At 40.6% G+C, this 24,622-nt stretch overlaps 1 protein-coding gene across 3 annotated transcripts in view; it reads right to left on the minus strand.

Annotated features, from left to right (window-relative positions):
* The window catches only part of CBL (Cbl proto-oncogene), an 84,304-nt gene that overhangs the window by 21,419 nt on the left and 38,263 nt on the right, over positions 1 to 24,622 (minus strand). For all 3 annotated transcript variants that reach the window (XM_049611867.1, XM_049611859.1, XM_049611857.1), the window contains exons 3-9: positions 13,115 to 13,261; positions 9,785 to 9,941; positions 8,865 to 8,986; positions 8,395 to 8,532; positions 7,456 to 7,543; positions 6,739 to 6,870; positions 6,321 to 6,524 (exon numbers count right to left, since the gene is read on the minus strand). In XM_049611867.1, coding sequence (XP_049467824.1) covers positions 6,321 to 6,524; positions 6,739 to 6,870; positions 7,456 to 7,543; positions 8,395 to 8,532; positions 8,865 to 8,986; positions 9,785 to 9,941; positions 13,115 to 13,261 — 988 coding nt within the window. The remainder of the gene's footprint in view (positions 1 to 6,320; positions 6,525 to 6,738; positions 6,871 to 7,455; positions 7,544 to 8,394; positions 8,533 to 8,864; positions 8,987 to 9,784; positions 9,942 to 13,114; positions 13,262 to 24,622) is intronic.

The raw sequence follows: 24,622 nt of genomic DNA on the forward strand, positions 1-24,622 counted from the left end.
AGAAAGAAAGAAAGAAAGAAAGAAAGAAAGAAAGAAAGAAAGAAAGAAAGAAAGAAATAAAGGTGTTTTAAGAGGAGGAAAACAACCAACAGGATTGCTAAAAAGCATCTTGCGTCCTTCTGAAGAAACAAGTTATTTCAATTCAGCAATTCAAAGGGATTAATATTTTCTGTCAATCTGTGTTCTTAAAATATGAGGTGCCAAACTGGACGAAGCAATACATGTCTGTGCCTATGCAGGGTGACCGAGTAGCTGATAAGCGTTTCCAGGTAAGCGATCAAAAGAGATGCATAATTCATACAAAATGCTACTTGGCATTTGTGTTCCCTTCCAGGAAGCAATACAGATGGAATATGGGTAAATATGTATTACAAGCACTTACGTAAAATGACAAAAACAAAAAACAAAAAAAACGTTCACACCCTTAGTCCTGCCATTAATGCTAAGTGGTTTGTAAACGAGGGCAAAGAAAGCCCTCATAAGGAAACGGGGCTCCGGCTCTGACTCAGTGGTGCATGAGCGATGCAGCTGGAGCAGCCAGGCACCTCAAGGGTTAAAGTGAGAAGTTGTTAGTCAGGCTAATTCTCACTTCTCCATTAGTTTCTAGCCAGTCGCTGTACCGGATTTCTCCATGGAAGAGTCTCGTATCTTTATGTGCCTTTTCGTTCTGCTCACCAATCCCAGACCCGATTTATCAAAGCCAGCTTCTAGCAATTCTCCCAACTTCTGGTTTCTTATCTCGCCAAATCCTTTTGCTCACCATTACCAGCTTAGCCATCCTTCAATATGCAGTCGCTCAAAACACCATCCAACACTAACTCACTTTCCCAGTGTCTCAACTCAGGAATTCCTACCTCCTCACCTTTGTTCAAGTTGTTTCCCAATCTGAAAGGCCCTCTCTGCCTTGAAGATTTATTTTTAAGTGATCTCTATACCCCACATGGGGCTTGAACTCACAACCCCAAGAGTCGCTCGTTGCACCGGCTGAGCCAGCCTATTTCAACCCCTCTTGCCATCTATCCTCGTTCTCATTCCTGAAGTGCAGAGGTTGAGCTAATCATACTCTTTAATTCATGTCTCACCATCACAACTGATCCTTGCAGTGTTCTTTTATCTCAACATGTATGAAAGTTCCAGAAAAGGAGAAAAACACAGGGGAGAAATTATCAGAGAAATGAAACAAGAATGTTTCTGAGACCTAACGGACACGAATATCCATAGGAAGGTTTTACTGCACAGTTAGCCCAATGAAGGAAAAAACCCATAACAAACAAGCAAATAAATAAACCAAAAAGGCCCTTACATTTTCAAGGAATTAAGGATAAGAAAAATAACCTAAAAGTTTCTTGGGGACAGGGAAAGGGGACACCAAGTAGCAAACTAGAACCCACGAGCGAAGTGAAGCCGTAACCATTCAGAGTTGAGTCTTTTTCAACCTACTATTCTGTAACCAGTCCGTCTGAAGGTTGAACAAAGACACTGTAAGGTATCAAACGTCTCAAAAATTTTACCTCTCACCTTTTGGAAGAGATACTCCGCCCAAACAAGGAAGTAAAGCAAGAAAGAGGGAACATGGGAGACGTGTTTCACAGGCACTTCCACAGAAAGGAGAGACAGGGAGGTTTCACGGGGGTGAGAGGAAGGCTCCAGGGGCTGGGTTGCAGCACCCCCAGAAAGTCCAGGCTGGGGCTGGAACGTGAAAGACTCTCATATGGTCCTACACTATATTATATACTATGTACTGTATTCAGAGAAGTAAGAGGCTATCGGACAGCTTGGTAAGCCTCGGCAGTGACAGGTACAGACGGAAAACTAAGGAAATAAAAATAAAGCGATTATCCCAAGAAAAGCAGAAGGTCGTATGAGAAAACAACAGCAATTGCATCGTAGCGTATTACTTGGAGAGTCAGGGAGCAAAATCCTTACAGACCGAATAGTGATTTGGCCCCAAACCACTCAAATGTAATAGGGAGATATGGTGGAGGAAGGAGGGAGACAATAAACCCTTTTCTACAACACCTGAAGTGAACAGAGACTACTACTGAGGAGGCAAAAGAAAGTAGCGTAAGTAGATGGTATGAAGGGTTCAAGGACTAACAAATCTGAGTGGGCACACAGAGGAGCTGAAGGGAGGGCGGTGGAGGCAGGGAGCCAAGGTTTCTGTCAGCCTTCTAGCAATTCTTTTACACTTACCAGAAAATCCACACGCATTTATCATTTGGATTTTGTAGTAAGTAGATCCACTGTATTAAAAATGAATCAAAATAAAACAGCAACAAAAAACAGCAGCTACCCAGGGCATGATGAAACAGGCGCTCTCCTAGTCTCATTTACCTTTGGGAGCGATTTTACAACAAAAAAACCAGGGATAAATTTTAGTATCTATACAAAAAAAATTAAATATTTTCATAAAATATTTTATTCATACAAATGCAAAGAATAATAAACACCTACGTAAGTACATCTAGGAAATGCAACAGCACTGTCTCTGTGAAACTCCCCTGTGCCTCTCCCCTAACTGTATCTTTTCCTCCATCAAAGAGTCTAAATGTACTTTCACTTTCATTCAGCAATCCCACCGCTTGAAATTTATCATACAGACAGACTTGCAAAAGAACACCAGCCTGCATAAAAAGTCTCGAAATAATACAAAATGTTCATGGAGAGACTACGTAAATTGGGGGCGCTTGGGTGGCTCAGTCAGTTAAGCATCCAACTCTTGGTTTGGCTCAGGTCATGGTCTCACCGTTCCTGAGTTCAAGCCGCAACCTAGGCTCCACAATGACAGCACAGAGCCTGCCTGGAATTGTCTCTCTTTCCCTCTCTCTCTGCCCTTCACCTGCTCACACACTCTTCCTCAAAAATAAATTAAAAAGAGAAAGAGAGAGAGAGAGAGAGAGAGAGACTACATAAACTGAGGTACCTGGCTCAGTTGGTGGATCTAACTCTTGATTGCAGGGTCGTGAGGTCAAGCCCCATGTTCGGTGCAGAGATTAATTAAAAATAAAATCTTTTTTAAAACAGGAAAGACTATAAATAAAGTATGGAATAGCCAACTGATAATACACGAAGCTGTTTTTTCTTGATTTGAATTTTTACAGTGTACTTTTTATTTATACTTTTATTTAAATGAATTTAAAATCATTCATACAGATCACATTAAGAAAATTTTTTACAAGCAATTTTTTTTTTTTTTTTAACAAAAATAAGGTGACACTATATACAGTATAGTTATTTTTAAAACAATATAATTAGGGGCGCCTGGGTGGCTCGGTTGGTTTCGGCTCAGGTCACGATCTCACAGTTCACGGGATGGAGCCTTGTATGGGGCTCTGTGATAACACCGAAGAACCTGCTTGGGATTCTCTCTCTCTCTCTCTCTCTCTCTCTCTCTCTCTCTCTCTGCCCCTTCCATGCTCACATTCTCTCCTTCTCTCTCAAAATAAATAAACTTTAAAATCTATATATAGATATATACATGAGACAGCTTTCCACTGAAGTGTATGTAAACTGAACTCCTTCTGCAGAGGATTCCATTATGTGGACTGTGGTAGCCAGAATGAGGATTCCCTGTCCCCCAGCCCGAAGATGCTCATGCGCACCCTCAAACCCAGCAACTGTGGATACCTTACTTTCCTTGGTAAAAGGAACTTTGCTGATATGATTAAGGGTGTGGATCTTGCGATGGGGGAATCACCCTGGATTATCAGGATGGGCCCATCTAATCCCAAGAGTCCTTAAAAGCAGAGAACCTCTGAGAGATAAGGCAGGAGGAGGAGGAAAGGAGTCCAGGATCCAAAGAATGCAGCTGACCACTGGAAGCCGGGAAGAGCACGAGCTGACAGCCGGCAAAGACACAGGGATCTTGATCCTACAACTGGCAAGGAACTACACTCTGCCAAATCCAAATAAGAAAGGAAATGGATCTTTCCCTAGAGCCTACAGAAAGAACTACAGACCTGCTGACAGCCTGATTTTAGCTTGACGGCACGTGTGTTGCACTTCCCACCTTCTTGGAAACTGTAACAATAGTTTGTGTTGTTTTCAGCTGCCAAATTTGTAGTCGTTTGTTACAGCAGCCATAGAATACAAGCACATGGATGTATCATAATTTCTTACTGCTGGACATGTGAATTCATTTTGATTTTTCATTGTTGCAGATAATGCCGTAAGAATAACTACATCCACATCTTTGTGTGCTTATCTGAGTATTTTTTTTTTTTTTTTTTAATTTGAGAGACAGAGAGAGAGCACTCGTGTAAGCAGGGGAGAAGGAAAGAGAAAGAATCTTAAGCAGGCTCCACACTGAGCAAAGAGCTCAATGTGGGGCTTGGTCCCACGACCTGAGCGGAATACAAGAGTCGGACATTCAACCGGCTGAGCCACCCAGGTGTCCCATTCAGGATAAATCGCTAAAACTGAAATGGCTAGTTTAAACATTACACATTTTGATAGATGTCAAATTGTCCTCCAAAAAGATGGGCTAATCTGTACCCACATCAACAATGAATGTGATGCCTATTTCTCCACAGTATTACTCATCTATAAAATTTCATAAAGGGGTAATTTTAATTTCAAATAAAGACATCCATGAAAGTTCACCTCTTTATCCTTTTATTCAGCTTCCCTAATATTCCAGGAGTTACGAATAGATTTTCATGAATGAACGCACAGAAATTTATGTAAAAATATAAAACTGCTTTAGAGGCCAAATTAATCTCTTAAAATGGAACCAAAGAGCCTGTTTTAAGAGGCCAAAACTTTAAAAAAAATCTGTGCACTTCAAAAAACCAAAAATGTACACCTCACTCCAGATTTCCTCCACTATCCATTATTGATACAGTATAGATAGATTTATCAATCCTGTTCTGAAGCGGTTTCAATTCCGAAACATTCAAAACAATTACTAAGTGCTCGATTTTGAGGAGTAAATTACAAATGAGACATGGCTCTTGCTTTCTGGGAATTTATAACATACCAGGAAATACATGTATAAAATATTACAAGGTGGTAAGTTCTGTGGCGGACATATTCAGCGTCCTAGAGACACCCGGCCAGACCTAGATGTGTGTGCAAATCCATGTGAACTAGGGGTGGAGGAGGCAGGGAACAGTCTGGAAAGGTTTCCTAGGAAATGAAATCTCCACTAAATTACATAGAAACTACCAAGACAAAAGCATGGAGAGATTTTTACCATCTGGTTTGGCCTTGCTGGACCATAAAACGTAAAGCAGAAAGGATTATAAGGGCAAAGTGCCTAGAAAGGAGAATGGCTTAACCCATTAAGTAATGAGAAGTCTGTGGTAAGAGTATGAGGCAAAGGAATGAGGTGGTCAAGTCTGCACGGTAGACCAACGGTTCTGGAAGCAGGAAGAAGAGATAAGGAGGACAGCCTGAAATAAGGCAGTGGCACGGAGAACACAGAGGAGACACAATGGATACAATCATTTAAGAGATCAACCCATTCTTTCGATACTTATTGAGCACCTACTATGTGCCAGGCAGTAAGGGGATGATATGAAAGAAAGCTGCCCATGAATCTGTAACACTCTAAACTAGAGAACCTAAAGCGTATCAGAAGCTTTTGTTTGCCCTATATTGGCTAAAATCTTCAAGGACTGCCTTACTTCTTACTCGTGAATAAATCTGTTTTACCCTACCTACTCATGTTACAGAATTTGATCCCATCCTTTCCCGGCCTTCATGTTTTCTCTCTCTACCAGGGCCTTTCCAGTTTGTTTAGTTTCTACATAATACTTCCTACCGCCAGTTGTCATTTATTTCGTTACTAACAGTGCCTCGCCCGCGCCCCCCCCCCCCCCCCCCCGCAATCTAACCTTCTAATGCCAAGACATTAATTAGGAAAGAAGGCAAGAAGACCACATTCTCCTCACAGCAGCAAAATAGGGTCCCATTTTTTTATACTCCCCTCATTTTCTCCAACAAGCTACGTGAGTAAAGCCCAGTCTAGGACACAGGGCACGGGCCTTAAAGGCGGAATGTCTGGCCACAGACCCCGGTTCAACTCACTAGCAGTGTGACTGTCAGCAAATTCCTTAACCTTGCCATGACTTGGTTTCTTCATCTGCTAAATGAGAGGAGTAGTATCTACTCCTCGGTTATCGGAGGAGACATGAGTATAGAACTGTAGGAGTTAAAATAAGGGAAGTGCTTAACATGGTATCTCTCACATAACAAATACTCAGTAAACGTAAGCTACTGTGACCCCTTGTAGATCGATGTCAGCAGGCGCTCTATCTATCGCTTTAGAGCACAACTCACCATGCAGTTTGTCACAGTCTCTTGCACTGCAGTCTTACCTTGGCACCAGCCAATTCCTTCATCATAAAGAGAGAATCATCGGCTCGTTCGTCGTCATCGTCATCATAATTTGGGGAGGGAGCTCCCTCGGCTCCTTGCCTCAGCAGGCTGCCACTTCCTCTGGGGTCAAATGGATCTACCACAATGGGCTCAGTACCTTTAATTTCACATCGGCAGAAAGGACAGCCCTGGCCTTCTGATTCCTGCGGAGGAAACAGGAGATGGTAACAGACACGTCTCAAAGTACTGACAAGATCTGTCCACTGGGAAATGCATTTCCTAGAGACGAAAAAAGAAATCAAAAATTTAAAACCTACCCCACAAGCCAGGTCATCCTTTTTATCTGTAAAGGATACACAATCCCCAATTCTTCAGAGTGATTACACAGCTGGGGAAATGCATGCTTTGGATCCATACCTGCCAGGACGTAAGACAGGACGTGCACATGAGGTGTCCACAGGGCTCGATTTTTACATCCTTATCATTTTCAGCACATATTTTACACAGTTGGAATGTGGAGCCCATCTCACAGTATAATTCATATTGTTCCTTTGATTAAAAAGAAATTAAAGAGACTACTCAGCCCATTCAGATATTTGTTGAACTGTAACTGTACTGTTACCGATTGTAACCGTAAATACTAACAACAGAAAAACTAAAGACTTATTTTCTATACAAATTTTGCTTGTACGAAAGTGGTCAATAGTCTCTCGTTAAGAGAGAAAAAAAGCACTCGGTCTCGGTCTTATTTTAAGTTCTTTAGAGAAACCACACACACATAAATTCACTAATCTAGTCAATGGTTTAAAATGTAAATGTTCTGGGGCGCCCGGGTGGCTCAAACACCCGCCTTCCACTCAGGTCATGATCTTGAGGTTCGTGGGTTCGAGCCCCACGTCGGGCGCGGTGCTGACAGTTCGGACCCTGGAGCCTGTTTCACATTCTGTGTCCCCCTCTCTCTCTGCCCCTCCCCCACTTGCCCTCTGTCTCTCTCAAAAATAAACATTAAAAAAAGGATAAAAATACATAAATGTAAATGTTTCAATCACTTAATACAATAGAACTGTCAGTTCTGTAAAGTACATACAAAAGCTCGCCTCCAGAGCTATGGTTACACCATACAACAAAATTCACCTGGGTCACTTTGATGTGGTCTTGGGGAGTTGGTTCACACAAGCCTGTCAGGTCAGGATTCTGATTCCGTCCATCTGGAAACAGATAGCTGTAAAAAGAGTAACCAGCCTCGGGGTTTTACTAAAGCTAATTTGTAACTGCTACCAAGACAGACAAATTTTATCTAGCAATTCTCTCATTCTAAAAGGGTAGTTTTGCATAAGTACAAAGATGTATCTTACTAATACTTCAAAAAAACATACAGGGGAGCCTGGGTGGCTCAGCAGGTTGAGCATCCGACTCTTGATTTCGGCTCAGGTCATGATCCCAGGGTTGAGGGATCAAGCCCCACATCGGCCTCCACGTTGAGCATGGAGCATGCTTAAGATTCTCTCTCCTTCCCTCTGCCCCTCTCCCCCACTTGCGCGCGCTCTCTCTCTCTCTCTCTCTCTCTCTCTCTCTCTCAAAACAAACCAAACCAAAACAAAACAAAAACAGAACAGTTCCAAGAAGATATTCCCAAACACTGATAGCTCTTTCTCTAGGCCACAATGCCCCAGGCTCTATCGTCTGAGAGGCTGACAACTTTTTCAGTAAAGGGCCAGACGGTAACTATTTTTGGCTCTGCAAGCCACGTAAGTCTGTCTGTGTCATGTATTCTTCTCTGGTTGTTTTTTAAGTAACACTTGAAAAGGGAAAACCTGTCTTAGGTGCGGGCTGTACCACAACAGCCAGCCTCACAGCTAACAACAGCTTCGAGCCATAGTTTGCCAACCCCTATGACTCCTTTTAAATAAAAACAAAAGTCCTCCAGAACCTGGAGGTCAAAACAATATAACCTGTTAAGACGCTCCTTGAATCTTAAACTGCAAAAGAACCCTGGAATAAAGTCACTGATGGTCAAGTTTCACAACCCCTAAGTGCCTAGACTCCAGCAGATGACAAACAGTAGATACTCACAAGCCTTCCCTGAAGCCGTCAATCAGGGCTTGGAAGAGAGGTTTATTGTGTGGGATTGTCTGGAGAATGTTCCCGTCAGCAGTGACGTACCCAATAGCCCACTGACCCAGACGAGTGCAGCTGAGCCGGAAAATGTAACTGTGAACGGTGAGGAACAGAACCTTTTACATACTTGTATTCGGGTGGAAGCGGAGACAGAGACAAAAATCAAAAGGACCACCAATAATAGATTCCACGATGACTACAGAGCAAAAGCAAGAAACACATAAGCTCAATTTTTAAGTGGCTTGAAAGCATTTATCAAACCCTAAGATCTGAATCCGTCAACTCCTCTGGTGAACGGACAGCAATCCCAGTAAAGAAACGTGGCCGCCGGGGGACTAACACAAGATGGTGTTTCCTCCTTTCTGGCAAAGGTCACAAGAGAATAAGATATAGGAGGATAAACCTCTTTGCTTCGAGGAACTGACCTTCCAGGTTTGTGAATGAACTTCTGGAGCCGAGCTTTTACTTCATCATACGTCAGGAAAGCCATGTATCCGGGATGAGTTACAGCAAGACTGTTCCAGTTCCTGAGCAAAGAGGACCACGGCTAAGGGAACAAGAGTTCAATCAGACCACTCGGCTCAAGACCTAAAACCAACTTCAGAGCAATGAAAAACAGAAGGCAAACAACCTTGATTCTCAATGATAAATTCTCCATTTACTCTCACAAATTTTGAATTATGTTGTCACTCTGAGGGAAACACGGTTGAGATAAGAGCTTACAAAAACTAAGAGAAAACAAATATACACTTACAGAAAGATTTTTTTCATAAAATGAAATTCAAGACATTCTAACGCAGTTCCACTGACAGGAGTGAGGTTAAATAGCAACAAACAAAAAAATCAGAGAAACAGCAGGACCCACACGTGCAACTAAGAAGTTGCAAACAAAGGCTTATGCAAGTTTGGCTACACGCACATTATCTTTATGGAAAGAAATAAATGAGCTCTTTCGAAGCTCTCAATATTAACAGTCAAGAATTTCAATACAATAGGAGAAAAAGTTGGAAACACATAATGTCCAGCAACAGGAAACTGATTAAATAGATCACATTATACCCATTTTCTGGACATTCCAAAACCATTAAGACAATGCAAAAGAAGACTACTCACTAACAAAAGGAGATAATAAATATGAGGCGAACAAAGCAGATCATATAGTTATTTTTACCAATAAATAAATAAATAGAAATACAGGGCAGTGGGGTTTTTTTTTTTTTGCTTATAATTTCTAGACTAAAAATACTTTTATACAATAGACTTTCAAATGTTACTTTTTTAAAGAGCTCTCTCTTCAGAAAAGTAGCAACAACTAGTTGTTAGTTTTCTGTTTTTAGTATCCTACCTGAAAGAGTCTTGTGAAGATGTCAAATTCAAAAACTGAAATATAATCATTGCAGGTCAGATCAATAGTGGATTTCAGAGCCATGGCCTCGAGCCCGGAACTGATGGGATGCACTTCGTGAAGGGCCTGTCGGAAACTCTTCCAAGGGACTATTGTCCTGGGTGGGGGGTGGGAGGGAAGGCACTGAGTGAGACAACAGACAATTCTGGGCATTGCTAAAATAACCAAGGAAAAGAAAGCCACATGAAGGTCTTAAAATCAATTTCAGGGGCGCCTGGGTGGCTTAGTCGGTTGAGCGGCCGACTTCAGCTCAGGTCACGATCTCACGGTCTGTGAGTCCATGAGTTTGAGCCCCGCGTCGGGCTCTGGGCTGATGGCTCAGAGCCTGGAGCCTGCTTCCGATTCTGTGTCTCCCTCTCTCTGCCCCTCCCCCGTTCGTGCTCTGTCTCTCTCTGTCTCAAAAATAAATAAACGTTAAAAAAAAAAAAATTAAAAAAAAAAAATCAATTTCAATTCTCTTAAAGAAGCTAAGCTATATTTTGGATTGAGAAGAGAAAGGGAGTAAACGATGTATTTAACTTTCTAATGTGTACATTAGTAACAGAGACATCTTCTTCCACTATTCTTTGGCAGAAGGTCACAAACTAACGCCTTTCTCCTCTTTCTTCACACATTTGTTCCATTTAGGGAAGCATGGAAAGAGAGAGGAAATTACTCTTTTTATATAATAAATGCAACCTCTGGCCAGGCCTCAATTAACAGCAAGCTTACGTTTAAACTAAGTTTTTTATTTTTTTAAATATTTATTCATTTTGAGAGAGAGAGACTGCACACGCATGTGCACGTGCACGAGCGGGAGAAGGGCAGAGAGAGGAGGGGAGAGAATCGCAAGCAAACTCTGAGCTGTCAGCGCAGAGTCCAACATGGGGCTCGATCCCACGAACCGTGAGATCACGACCTGAACCAAAATCCAAGAGTTGGACACTTAACCAACTGAGCCACCTAGGCGCCCCAAAATAACTTTTTCTTTTAATTTTTTTTAACGTTTATTTATTTTTGAGACAGAGGGAGACAAAGCGCAAGTGGGGGAGGGGCACAGAGAGAGGAAGACACAGAATCTGAGCAGGCTCCGGGCTCTGAGCTGTAGGCACAGAGACCGTCGCGGGGCTCAAACTCACGGACCACGAGATCATGACCTGAGCCGAAGTCAGAAGCTCAACCGACTGAGCCACCCAGGGGCCCCCAAAATAACTTTTTCAAAGCATGAAATACATTCTGAGTTCTTTGAGGAACTCACACTCTCAAGGATGAGACAGGAGGAAATAGGCTTATGGCACAGGAGCGACAGAGTTTGACAGGGATGAGGAATAAATTATTAATATAAGTGATTAAACCCCAGATAAGGCAAGCACCAGATATTATGGGATTTCTATTTCTCAAAATACAAGCTCATTGCCTTTGAAAAGTTTTAAGACATCAAGTGGCATTTTGAACTCTTTTCTAATGTAGTTATTAAGTTAAAAGAAACAAAGTTAAACTTATTCCCGTCCTCTTTACCCAGATTTTTAAATCACTAATTATTCTATGTTTTACATTTACACATATTTTGAAAAAGGTGGCATTTAAAAAGAAATTTACATTAGGATCTGTATATTCGATGAAAAAGTTTTATTGTTTTCTATCTTTTCATTTCCTTGATCCAAAGTTTCAGAGGACATACAAGAACATTTATATTAATACTTAAGAGCATAAGCTTAATTCATGAATCTGTCTGTCGAATTTAAAACTTCTATACATCAAAAGACAATATAAGGAAAGTGGAAAAACCAGCTACGGATTAGAAGATACTTGTAATGTAAGTAACTAACAGACAATCCGTATCTTACAAGAGGAGAAAGAGTAGTAAAAAGGACAAGTCAGGAAGAGGAATAGGCAAGTTAGGGTAAGAATCCTGACTGGTCACACTTGTGAAAAGATGCTCAGTCTCCCATGTCATCAGGACTGTAAAGCAAAATATGACACCCAATTCACATCACCAGTGTTGGCCAGACTGTGGAGCCACTGGAATTTATGTACACTACTCACAGGGATATAAACTAGTATAACCACTTTGGAAAGCAACTGGGCAATATCTGGCAAAGCAGAGGATGTGAAACCCCCTGATTTGGCTATTTTGCTCCTAGCATGGAACTATGAAGAAGCTCCTGCCTATGAAGGTGAATATAATTTTGTTCACCTCAGCGGCTTGTGATAGCAAATAATGTGAAACATATGTCCATTAACAGCAGAACGGATGGGGAGAAAAAGAAATAAATATTCAAACAAAGAGCACGGGTCTCAATTGAATCTGCGAAATTTTCTCCAAAAAGAAAAAAAAGTTAACTATTTACACCAAAGCAGGGAAGCAGATACAGTACGTCCTCCCTTATCTGCAAAGGATACTTTGCAAAAACCCTCAGTGGATGTCTGCAAACGCAGTAATACCAAACCCTATCTGTATTATGCTTCGTCCTATACACACACACCTAAGATAAAGTTTAATTTCTAAATTAGGCACACTGAGAGATTAAGAACAATAACTACTCAAATAGAACTATAACAATATACTGTAATGGAAGTTATAGAAATATGATCTTTCTCTCTCACAATATCTTACGGTACATACCCTTCTTGTCGTGGGTGATGTGAGATGATAAAATGCCTAAGTGATGTGATGAAGGGAGGTGAATCACGTAGGCACTGTGATGTAGTGTTAGGCTACTAGTGACCTTCTGATGAAGTATCAGGAGGATCACCTGCTTCTGGACCACAGGTGACCGCAGGGAACTGAGACCATGGAAAGTAAGACTGCAGATAAGGGGGGGAGGGGGGAAGCTACTGTACATTCATGTTCGTTATTTTTCTCTATGCTTTTCCATATTATTTCATTCATAAAAAAATAAGTAGGGGCTCAGTCAGAAGACCATATGACTCAGGGTTGTGATTTCGAGCTCCACACTGGGGTTAGAGTTTACTTAAAAAAAGTTGGGGCAGCTGGGTGGCTCAGTTGGTTCAGCATCTGACTCTTGATTTCAGCTCACAGTTGTGAGATCACTTGTGACATCAAGCCCTGTGTCGGGCTTCGTGCTGAGCAGGAGGCCTGGTTGGGATTCTTTCTCTCTCTCCCTCTCTGCTCCTCCCCCACTCTTTCTCTCTCTCAAAATAAAATAAACATTAAAAAAAAAAAAAAAAAGGAAAAAAAGTTAAAAATTAGATAAGAAATTAAAAAATACACAAAAGGCCAAAACATATGCTTTAGTTTTTCATAGTTCAAATTATTTGAGCACTTACTTTTCCCCAAAAGCTTTCCTCCAAAATTCTGCAGCGTCTGCTTTCGTAATCCGAAATGTGTCTCCTTGAAAGAGTCCACTTGGAAAGATTCCTTTTAGTTCCGCCAGCATGTGGCTGAAGATCAGTGACAGTTTGGTTAGGTTTCGCCTACAAATGATCAGAAGTGCAATAATTAAACACATAAAGTTATTTTTATTTTAAATTCACTGAAATCAACCATGTCAGGTGTGTAATTAATATGAACATGAATATACATTTACGAAGAACATCTTCCAATATACTTTCTGATCAGTATTATTCAGAGATATTATAAAACTAGGAAAGGAGAGAGGAAGGAAATGTGCTGTTGACATATGAAATACTCTGTGATACTATCTGTGTTCAAAGCAGGGCTTCAGAAACTGTTTTTGCTCTAACATTATATGAAAGATACAGATATAACAAAGACTGTGGCACTCACTAGATCCACTCCCATTCCCTCCATTCAAAAGATGTCCTATAGTAAATAGAAAAAATTTAACAGGAATATATTTTAAGGCTTTTAATCTAACTCAAGCCAAATACCTCTGAGTATTCACTAATATGAACAAATCCACGTTTTGAAGATGACAGAGGACTCAAATAAAGGTACTTACTTGAACACCTCTACTAATCTCACAAAAGAGACGAAATGCTAACAAAGCAAAATAATCAGAATAGCTTTGTATAAGCTATTCTGGATTTTAAAACGAATCATCATATGACTCACACAAATTAAAAAATAAATTACTAATAAATTAATAAATGACAATTCTCAATTTAAATATCTAAGACCTAACAAATATTCTCACTTAAATCAGACCTTAAAAGAGGTTAGATTTTACCAAAACAACTCCTCATCCTATACCAAAACTGAAGTGCTAAAATCCAAACCGTGTAAACATTTCTAAGTGAATATGCTACTATTTTGCTTTGACCATCAGGGAACTTATTCTAATAACCTGTTTAATCTCTGCTTAATGAATGGAATCATAAAGATGCCACACAGCTTAATGTACTGAGTTATGTAATCACTGTGTTGGGGCACCTGGGCGGCTCATTCGGTTAAGCGTCCAATTCTTGATTTTGGCTCAGGTCATGATCTGAGGGTCGTGGGACTGAGCCGCACACGTTAAGATTCCCCACCCCCTCTGCTAGCACTCTCTCTCTCTCTCTAAAATTAAAGAGTCACATGCTCCACCGACTGAGCCAGCCAGGCACCCCTAGGTGTATACTGTAATCAGATTACCTTTCTTATCTTTAATGTGCTGTCACACAGAAAAGATACAGACAGATGCTTTACTGTTAAGCACCAAACCAGCTACCGTCTGCACTACCTTCCCTTTGTCTCAGTCATTGGTATTTCTGTATTCAAAAGTCTATTCTTGTCATGAGTGGCTTATAAAATTTCAAGTCAATTCATAATCAAATTTGCTCATCTAAAAATTCTCTTTAATAGAGACTTTTCTCTTTATGTTATAATGGAGATCCCATCTTTGTCTTTAATGTATAAAATGCTGCACCAAAGTAACCAAGTCTCTCTAGCCCTGACTCTTGTGCAAAATGCTACTGAAATCTTTCCAGTCAGCTTTTCAACAAATCCGCTCCATTTTCCTGATATGTCTTCTTGCACTTGTAGCAAGTTATTCTCTTTCTAGTTTCCTATTTGTTTTCTGAAAGCACCTACAAAAGTGATAATATATTCCTTGAAGACAGTCTGAAAATAATTCATATGCTAAATAGATCAAGTGTGAGACAGGAATACACGCACTTATCCAATCCCTGAGTTCCATCAGCAGTTCTCCTCTTGGCACTCGGAGATCCTTCCATTATGGCTTGCTAGAACTTTTACTATTTTACCAAAGTTGTAACAAAAATCATAAAGATCAAGGCTGTATCACAGAATGGGGTGCCTGGTTGGCTCAGCTGGTAAAACATGCGACACTTGATCTTGGGGTCGTGGGTTCCGAGTTTCACATTGGGTATAGAGAGTACTTAAAAATAAAATTTTTAGGGGCGCCTGGGTGGCTCAGGCAGTTAGCATCTGACTCTTGATTTCAACTCTGGTCATGATCTTCCAATTTGTGCGATTGAGTCCCGCATCAATCCCTCTTGGGATCCTGTTTCTCCCTCCTTCTCTGTCCCTCCCCTACTCTCTCTCTCAAAAATAAATAAACTTTAAAAACAAACAAACAAAAAGAATATATCACGAATATATCTCAGAAGAATTCTGCAACACAGAACTTGGTAGAAAACGTGCCAAGCACCAATTATTCCCAATGACCTTACTTTCAAGTCGTCAGCGGGACACAGTAGACTGAACCTCAATAAACATAGATCACATTCTGCCAAATGTTAATCTTTAAAGAGAAACAAGTGAGAGCCCAGGATTTCCTTAGGTTATGCTAAATTGTTGAGAACTTCCTATGTGTAAAGAACTATGCTGGGGCGCCTGGCTGGCTCAGACAGAAAACATGCGACTCTTGATCTCAGCGTCGTGAGTTTAAGTCCCACACTGCGGGTATAGGTTACTTAAATATTAAGAACACAAAAAACAAAACAAACTATGCTAAACAGTACAGCAGAGTAATATATGTATAATATGACCAAGAAGATATTATATCACACTCTCAAGGTTTTAACAGCTTTTTCAGGACTCTTATTTCCTCCTGAAAGTATCTTTCTTTGGTTTCTCTCATGTTGTCCTCTCTTGGTTCTCCTACTGGCTTTGTCTTTCTTTGGCTTTTCTTCCTATTCTCTCAACAGAGCTATTTCCCAAGAATATGCTCTCGGCTACTTTCTTTTCTCTCTCCGTGTAATCTCTTGACTCTTCCTTCACAATCAGAAGCTTGAGAAACCACTCTGCAAGCGATTCCCAAATCTTAAAATTTGGTAACTTTCCAACTGCCAACTATACTTCTCCATTCACATGCTAACACCTCAAAGCAACATGTTCAAAATTAAATTAATCTTCCTTCTCAAATCTGTTCTGTCTTCATATTCTCTGTAACGACAACACCATCTTACTTCCCACAAATTCAAAACCTTAGAAGGGCGCCTGGGTGATTCAGTCAGTTAAGCATCCAGCTCCGACTTAGGTCATGATCTCACCACAGTTTCATGGGTTCAAGCCTCACATCGGGCTCTCCACTCTCAGCACAGAGCCCACTTTGGATCCTGTCTCCCTCTCTCTCTGCCCCTTCCCCGCCTGCACGCAGGAACGCATGTGTGTGCTCTCTCGAAAATAAACATTAAAAAAAAATTTTTTAAATAAAGAGTTTCTGAAGTATATATATATATAAATATAAAGCTTAGAGTTATCTCTGCTTCTTCCACCTCCCTTATTCTCCATATCTGACCTATTTGTCAATTTGCTGACCACTGTTGTCTTTCTACCTTTAAACTACATGATTTTAATTGAAGTTCGTTGCTACCCTCCCCCACCTACTCCACAATTCAAACTTTAGTCTTCCACACAGATGGCCAACAGACACGTGAAAAGATGTTCAACATCACTCAACATCAGGGCAATGCAAATGAAAACCACAAAGAGATATCACCTCACACCTGTCAGAATGGCTCCTTTCAACACACAAGAAACAATTGTTGGTGAGGATGGGGAGAAAAAGGAACCCTCATGCACAGTTGGTAGGAAGTGAACTGCTGTAGCCACTGTGGAAAACCATACGGTGGTACCTCAAGAAGGTAAAAATAGGGACGCCTGGGTGACTCAGTCGGTTGATGTCCGACTTCGGCTCAGGTCATGATCTCCCGGTTGGTGGGTTCGAGCCCCACTTCGGGCTCTGTGCTGACAGCACCGGAGCCTGGAGCCTGCTTCAAATTCTGTGCCTTCCTCTGTCTCTGTCCCTCCCCTGCTCACACTTTGTCTCTCTCTCTCAAAAATAAACATTACCAAAAAAATGTGGTTAGGGGGAGGGGGAGGAGGAGGGGAGTGGTCTCTAGTCCTATGATTAGGTCTCAGCCTTTAAAAAAAAAAAAAAAAAGGTAAAAATAGAACGATCCTACAATCTAGTAATTGCACTACTGGGTATTTACCCAAAAATTACAAAAGCACTGGTTCAAAGAGATACATGAACCCCTATGTTTATAGCAGCATTATTTATAGTAGCCAAATTATGGAAGCAGCCCAAGTGTCCACTAACTGATGGATAAAGATGTGTGTGTGTGTGTGTGTGTGTGTGTGTGTGTGTATACACACACAATGAACTATTACTCTGCTATAAAAAATGAAAGCTTCCCATTTGCAACCACATGCATGGAGCTAGAAAGTACAATACTAAGTGAGATAAGTCAGGCAGAGAAAGACAAACACCATATGATTTCACTCATACATGTAATTTAAGAAACATATGAGTAAAGGAAATAAGATAGGCAAACCAAGAAACAGACTCTTAACTACAGGGAACTCTGATGGTTAACAGAGGGGAGGAGGGTGGGAGACGGGTGAAACAGATGGTGGGGATTAAGGAGGGCACTTATGATGAGCACGGGGTGATGAATGCAAGTGTAGAATCACTAAACTGTACATCTTAAAACGAATATTACAGGTTTTTTAAAATTTATTTTGAGAGAGACCGAGAGAAAACAAGCGGGGGAGGGGAAGAGAGAGGGAGAATCCGAAGCAGATTCAGCATGGACATAGGGCTCGAACCCATGAAACCGCAAGATCATGACCTGAGCCGAAATCAAAAGTCGGACGCTTAACCAACTGAGCCACCCAGGCACCCCATTATTACACTGTACGTTAACCAACTGGAATTAAAATTAAATACAATAACAAAAACACACTTCAGTCTTCAGTCTCCTCCTGTGAAGGCGAATCCTGCCACATATACAACTGCCTTTTTAAGGAGGGGAAAAAACAATTTCCACACTGCCAGGGGGACAAAACCCAAACTCAATTTTGATTTGAAGACTTTCCGCTGACTTGAATCTAAGCTACCTCTCTAATTTCTTACTTCTTCACGAGTATGTTCTAGCCAAACTGAATACGTCATCTTTTCTCATACATACTACCCTTGTTCACTTTCCCACCTATAAGCCTCTGCTTATCAGTTTCCCTAGTCTGAAATAAGACACAGCTTAAATGTCATTTCCTAAGAAGACAGCTAGAAGTAATAAACCACTCAAATACCCACAGCACGTTCACCGCAGCTCTCATGTCATCTGAACCCCTCTTGTACTATAGTTATCTATGTACACGAGAGCTAAATCCATTTCTAACGGGTATTTACATCGCTTTGGGCAGCTGCCACAATTTCTAACCTTCGTTATACCTTCAGAAAACACTGCCTACTAGTGCTAGGCTCTAGGGATGGATGCAGCTATGAACAAAACAAAATCTGGCTTTTTGGCATTCCTGTTCCCATGGGAGAGCATCAGGTGGTGGGAGAAAAGTGCTCAGAAGAAAAACAATGCAGCCTATGAGAAGAGAGTCACGGAGAGTTGCTGTTTTAGAGAGGGTCGTCTTAGGAACCTCTCTTTTCAGAGTTGATTTCTAAGCCAAGTCTGAAGCAGGGGCAAGAAGGGAGTCTGGGATGACTGAGCTGTGTTGGCATCTTTTCAAAGAATGTTCCAGAGAGATCTACCAAGGGTCCAGCACGATGCTGGATCAGAGATAAAATATACACACCAAAATCATGAGCAGAAAGCTATTTTAATTTGTGAAGCCACCAAAAAAAAAAAAAAAAAAAAGAGAGAGAGAGAGAAAGAAAAGAAAAGGGAAAGTTATTGACCACAAGGATGTAATGGCACCAGGCACCTAAGAGCAGCTCAAAGTGCTGACTGAAATAGTTACTGAAAATCAATTTGAGACACTTTCCTACTCAAGGATGCATCCCCAAAAAGCCAACTTACATTTCTGAAAACCACCAGAGTTGTGCACCATAAGCATCATACTTCTTAAAAGGAAATTAAATATCTATAAAAGCCCATGGGTCACAGCATTTTGTAACTGATCTGAGTTGAAATTCTGTTCAATAACATTTTAAGGCCGCTGGCTTATGGTTGAGTGCTGTGTATAAGGCTGAGTTTCATCAGCAGAATCCGTCTAAACATGTAATCTTAGAACAACGAGGCGTGATGGATATTTAGCTTATTACGAGGTAAGCAATACTTTTCAAAATTCTGTCAGCAGTTACTTCAATTCATACAATATGTTCTAACAATTCTCCAAAGAGCCACAAAGGAACACAACTGTTCTATTTTTTTTATAAATACCCTGAAGACAAAACTTTTCTTAAGTTCCAGCAGTAGCAAGTAATACAGGTTTTACTTTAACTCATGAGGTATTTGAAGAAGGAAGTCATTTTTTTTAATGTTTATTTTTGAGAGCGAGACAGGGAGCAAGTGGGGGAGGGGCAGAGAGAGAGAGAAAGGGAGAGAGAGAAAGGGAGAGAGAGAAAGGGAGAGAGAGAAAGGGAGAGAGAGAAAGGGAGAGAGAGAGAGAGAGAGAGAGACAGACAGACAGACAGAGAATCCCAAGCAGGGTCCAGGCTCCAAGTTGTCAGCACAGAGCCCGAAGCGGGACTCAAACTCACAAACCATGAGATCATGACCCGAGCCGAAGTTGGATGCTCAACCAACTGAGCCACCCAGGTGCTCCCATTTTTATTACCTTTGACACCAAACATCTACACCTAAGTAACCACAAATGCTACCCTCTAGCTTCCCTCCTCTTCTTCTCTTAGCTCACAACTTCCCCATAATAATCGAATGCTGACTCAGTATACAGTGTCAATTGTTTTCAAAGTTCAGACCAGCGTCAGCTCTTTCCCCCAACTCAGGTCCTACTCTACAAGCCAACATACCTTTGTACCTGAGGCCTAAAATAATGGTTCCATTTTCTGTGTATAGTTTCAGTTAATAAGGGACTAAGATTTCTATGTCACCAATACATAGCTATATTAAAGATTAAAGAAGCAATATAGCTCCTGCTTTAGCTTCTAAAGTAGAAAGATAAATACAACTTGATACGAATTGCAATCACCATTTCTATAAATCAAACAGAACAGTGTTGAAAAGTAGCCTTTATATGAACACGAGATAAACAGAAAACTCTTCAAACGATTCCAACCAATGAACTTACCACACAAAATACTGAAAAACAAGCCATCTTTAGAACTCATGGCCACAAAGTACTTTGCAGAGAAAGAGGAAATGAAAAAAAGAACATAGTATGGGGAGATAAATTAACTCTTTATGTTAAAATTTATGAACATTTAAGAGGAATACTGAGAATGGCACCACTCTTGCTTTAATGAGAATGCTCCATCCCTTCCAAGTATAGCAACAATTTATTGCATGAAGAAAAGGACTTTTCAGAAATAAGTATTAAGAGATTGAGATCTTTTAGAAAACAATGATGACTTACAATACAGTTAGTCCAACGTATTCATAAAGACATTCTCACTTAGGGTTACTTTTCTGAAACTCCATTTTGGGGGCGCCTGGGTGGCCCAGTTGGTTAGGTGTCTACTTCAGCTCAGGTCATGATCTCACAGTTGGTGATTTCAAAAACCATGGAGGGCTCTGGACTGCCAGTGTGGAGCCTGCTTGGGATCCTTGCTCCCTTCTATCTGCCCCTCCCCTACTTGTGCTTTCTCTCTCAAAATAAATACATGAACTTAAAGCACAGTCCTTAAAAAAAACCAAAAAACTCCATTTTGATAGTAATAAATTCTGTAACTCACAAGCATGGTCTGTCTATTCTTTCTACAAAGGAGTATGTGAAAATATATGTGAGAATAGTTAAAAAGACTAGAGATCTAAAATGTATTTCCTGGAGGGGATGCGTGGGTGGATCAGTTGGTTAAGTGACCGACTTTGGCTCAGGTTGGGATCTCATGGATCGTGAGTTCAAGCCCCATGCTGGGTTTTCTGCTGTCAACACAGAGCCTGTTAATCTAATGTGGTGAGTTAAATATTGTTACCTATTTGGGGGTGCCTGGGTGGCAGAGTTGGTTAAGTGTCCGACTCTTGATTTCAGCTCAGGTTCATGATCTCATAGTTCATGAGTTCAAGCCCTGCCATCGGGCTCTGTGAGGTTGTTGCAGAGCCTGCTTGGGATTCTGTCTCTCCTTTTCTTTCTGTCCCTTCCCTGCCTGTGCTCTCTCTCTCAAAATAAACTTAAAAAAAAATTTTTTTTAAATATTGTTATACATTCTAACATTAGAGACTTGCTAAATGCCAGAATCTGTGAATTATTTTACTCAATTTTCTTTCTGAAGAAATAACACAGGGGTGCCTGGGTGGCTCAGTCTGTTGAGCATCAGACTTCAGCTCAGCTCATGATCTCACAGTCCCTAAGTTCAAGCCCTGCATCAGGCTCTCTGCTGTCAGCACGGAGCCTACTTAGGATCCTCTATCCCCATCGCTCTATCCCCCTTGGTTGCTCTTGCTCTCAAAAATAAATATTAAATGTTAAATAGGTGTTAAAAACATTTTAAAAAGGTAACACAGAAACATCAAAAATCATCTCAGCCATTTCAAAATACTGTCTCATGTGAAAATGGTTCAAAGACTCAGAAAGAAGTTTCTTTGATTTTTAAAGCAAAGGAAGCAAGACTTTCCTTTTATAATTTAGTCACTTGTAGAATCTAGGGGACAGGTATAGGATTGGTGTAAAGTTCTTTCAATGTTTCTGTATGAATGAAAATTTTCATAGTAAAACACTGGGGGGAAACCCCAATAATTTAGGCTGAAATGTATTTTAGTATTTGTGGACCCAATGAACCTGTATTTCCCAGTGGGTAAATTTCAAAGTGATTAACACTTTTAATACAATGATTCATAAATAGCTACACAACATTATACAGTATCATTTTGAAGTTGTAAAACATTCTCCCAAATGAGGTCAATATAACCCATTTTTTGACATTTAGCCATGGTGTGGGCTAAGGACTCCACAGAGATGATGACAAATTAATTATACTGTTGAATGGTGAAATGATCAGTGTTTGTAAGTACTTCATGTACTGGTACCATTTCAGTGATAACTATGCTGCTTTCCTAGTCACTGGACTCCAAAAACCTTACATGCAAACACTAATGTCATCCAAAGAATGCTGACTGAGAACATAGTGACATGACATTTATAACTCAATAGCAGCATCCTCTGCTCAGAGTAATCAGCTTTAAAAATAGATACAACGGAACTTCTTTCAACAAGCTTCACAGGAAGTCAATAAAGTACTGTTTAGCTCTTATCTGCTTAAACTGCTTTAAAAAGGGGGGGGTGCAAAACCAAAAGCATCACCTACAAAAGGAGTTCTGAACCAGTATCCCTGAAAATATCAATGACCTTTTTTTTTTTATAATACTAAACACACATTAAACGTATCTGCATATTGGTGGTCCTGCCTTTGAGGTCCCCAGTTACATGTAACAGACTACCATCACACAACATTAATCATCCAGAGCATTTTGAACTACCGGTTTCATAGAATTCAAAGCTAAAGGGACACTAATGTAATTCACCAAGTGACTGGGAGGGCAGCAGCCCATGTGAGAATCTCTAATACTCCCCTCACACTTCTAACAAATTAATCTTAAAACTCAGACTCAATCTCTTTACTCCCTCCTACACAAAGATTTTCAAAGACTTCCCAATAACCACCAAAAAAGTTCAAACTCCTCAGCTTGTAAATTAAAGCACTTACAAGATGGTCCCAATTCATCCTTCTAAACACATACTACAATATTTTCCCAAACATTCTATACTTTCTGGGGCCCCACACCTCTCTTGATGGTGTTACATCAATACATGCCTCCCTCTAGTTCTAATAGTTCACATTAAGAGCTTATTATGTGTCAGATGCTTTGCTAAACTACATGCATACCTCCTGTGATTCTCACAATGCTTTGAGATAGGAATCATTAATCCTACCTTACAAATGAAGAACAAAGACAGGGATATTAAATGACTCACCCAAGGTCATAGAGCTAGTAACTGGCAGAGCAGGTCGTGAGCCCAAGCTGGTGGGAATGATATATATTTCCTTTCTAATGCCTGTGGTTACTAAAATCCTGCCCAAAGTTCATTCTAAATGCTGTCTCTTTGGTGTATGTATTGGGTGGGGTGGGCACGGGATATTTAACAGCTTTCATTTAATGTCTTACTCTCCAACCCCAGACCCCAAAGCATCTTAATTCTTGGCACAGGCTTCACGGGGCGCCTGGGTGGCTCAGTCTGTTAAGACTCCAACTTTGGCTCAGATCATGATTTCTCAGTTCATGAGTCTGAGCCCCACATCGGGCTCCGCACTGGCAGTGTGGAACCTGCTTGAGATTCTCACTCTCTCCTTCTCTCTCTGACTCTTCTCTGTTCTCTCTCTCAAAGTAAATAAAACCTAAAAAAATAAAATAAAAAATAAAATACTTAGCACAGGTTCCATCATGTTCTGCTTTGCATCAGCTGTCTCAGTCCCCAACAGAATAACAACTCCTTAGGGACAGGAGCAGGTAAAGTGTCTTACACACTATCTCCTGCAGTAGTGAGCACACTGCCTTGCACTTAACAGGCATTCAATAAATGTGTAGAATGGAATTAGAAAATATAACTTTACCTTTTAAATAAACTTTTTATTTTGGAATCTTAGATTTACAGAAAAGTTGCAAAGATAGTACAGAATGTTCCCATATACCCCTCATTCAGTTTCACTTTCTCCTAATGTTACCACCTCATGTTACTATGGTACATCCATCAAAAGTAACAAACCTTCATCAGTATGGTCCTATTAAGTAAACCCCAGACATTATTCAGGTCTCACCTGTTTCTTCCATTAATGTCCTTATCTGTTTCAGGATCTACTCTAGGATACATAACATTTATCATCATATATCCGCACTCTCCTCTGGTGTGGGATAGTTTCTTAGTCTTTGTTTTTCGTGACCTTAAGAGTTTCGAGGGTTACTGGCCAGGTATTCTGTAGCACATGCCCTCAAGGTGTTTAGCTGATTTTATTCTCATATTTTTGACCGTGCTTGAGTTTACAGAAAGAATGTCATAGAAGTGAGGTGCCCTTCTCATCACAACAGGGGATATGTGAAGTCCACATGACATCACTAGTGATGCTAAGCTTGACCATTTGGTTAATGCCGGGAGTGTCTGCTTTTCCACTGTATAGTTATCAGTGGAAAAGATTTACTTTTTCACAGATCTATTCTTTCTTTCCTAACTCATCTGAAACAGTGATCACTTATACTAGAGACAATATTTTAAAATAATTATTTCTGGGGTGCCTGGGTGGCTCAGTCGGTTAAACATCTGACTCTTGGTTTTCGCTCAGGTCATCTCACAGTTCGTGGGATTGAGCCCCATGTTGGGCTCTGTGCTGACAGCATGGAGCCTGTTTGAGATATTCTCTCATTCATATTCTCTCTCTCTCTCTCTCTCTCTCTCTCTCTCTCTCTCTCTGTCTCGCCAAAGCATAAGAGACTCTTAAAAACTGAGAACAAACTGAGGGCTGA

This window comes from Panthera uncia, chromosome D1 (genome assembly GCF_023721935.1).
Source record: "Panthera uncia isolate 11264 chromosome D1, Puncia_PCG_1.0, whole genome shotgun sequence".
Taxonomy (NCBI): Eukaryota; Metazoa; Chordata; class Mammalia; order Carnivora; family Felidae; genus Panthera; species Panthera uncia.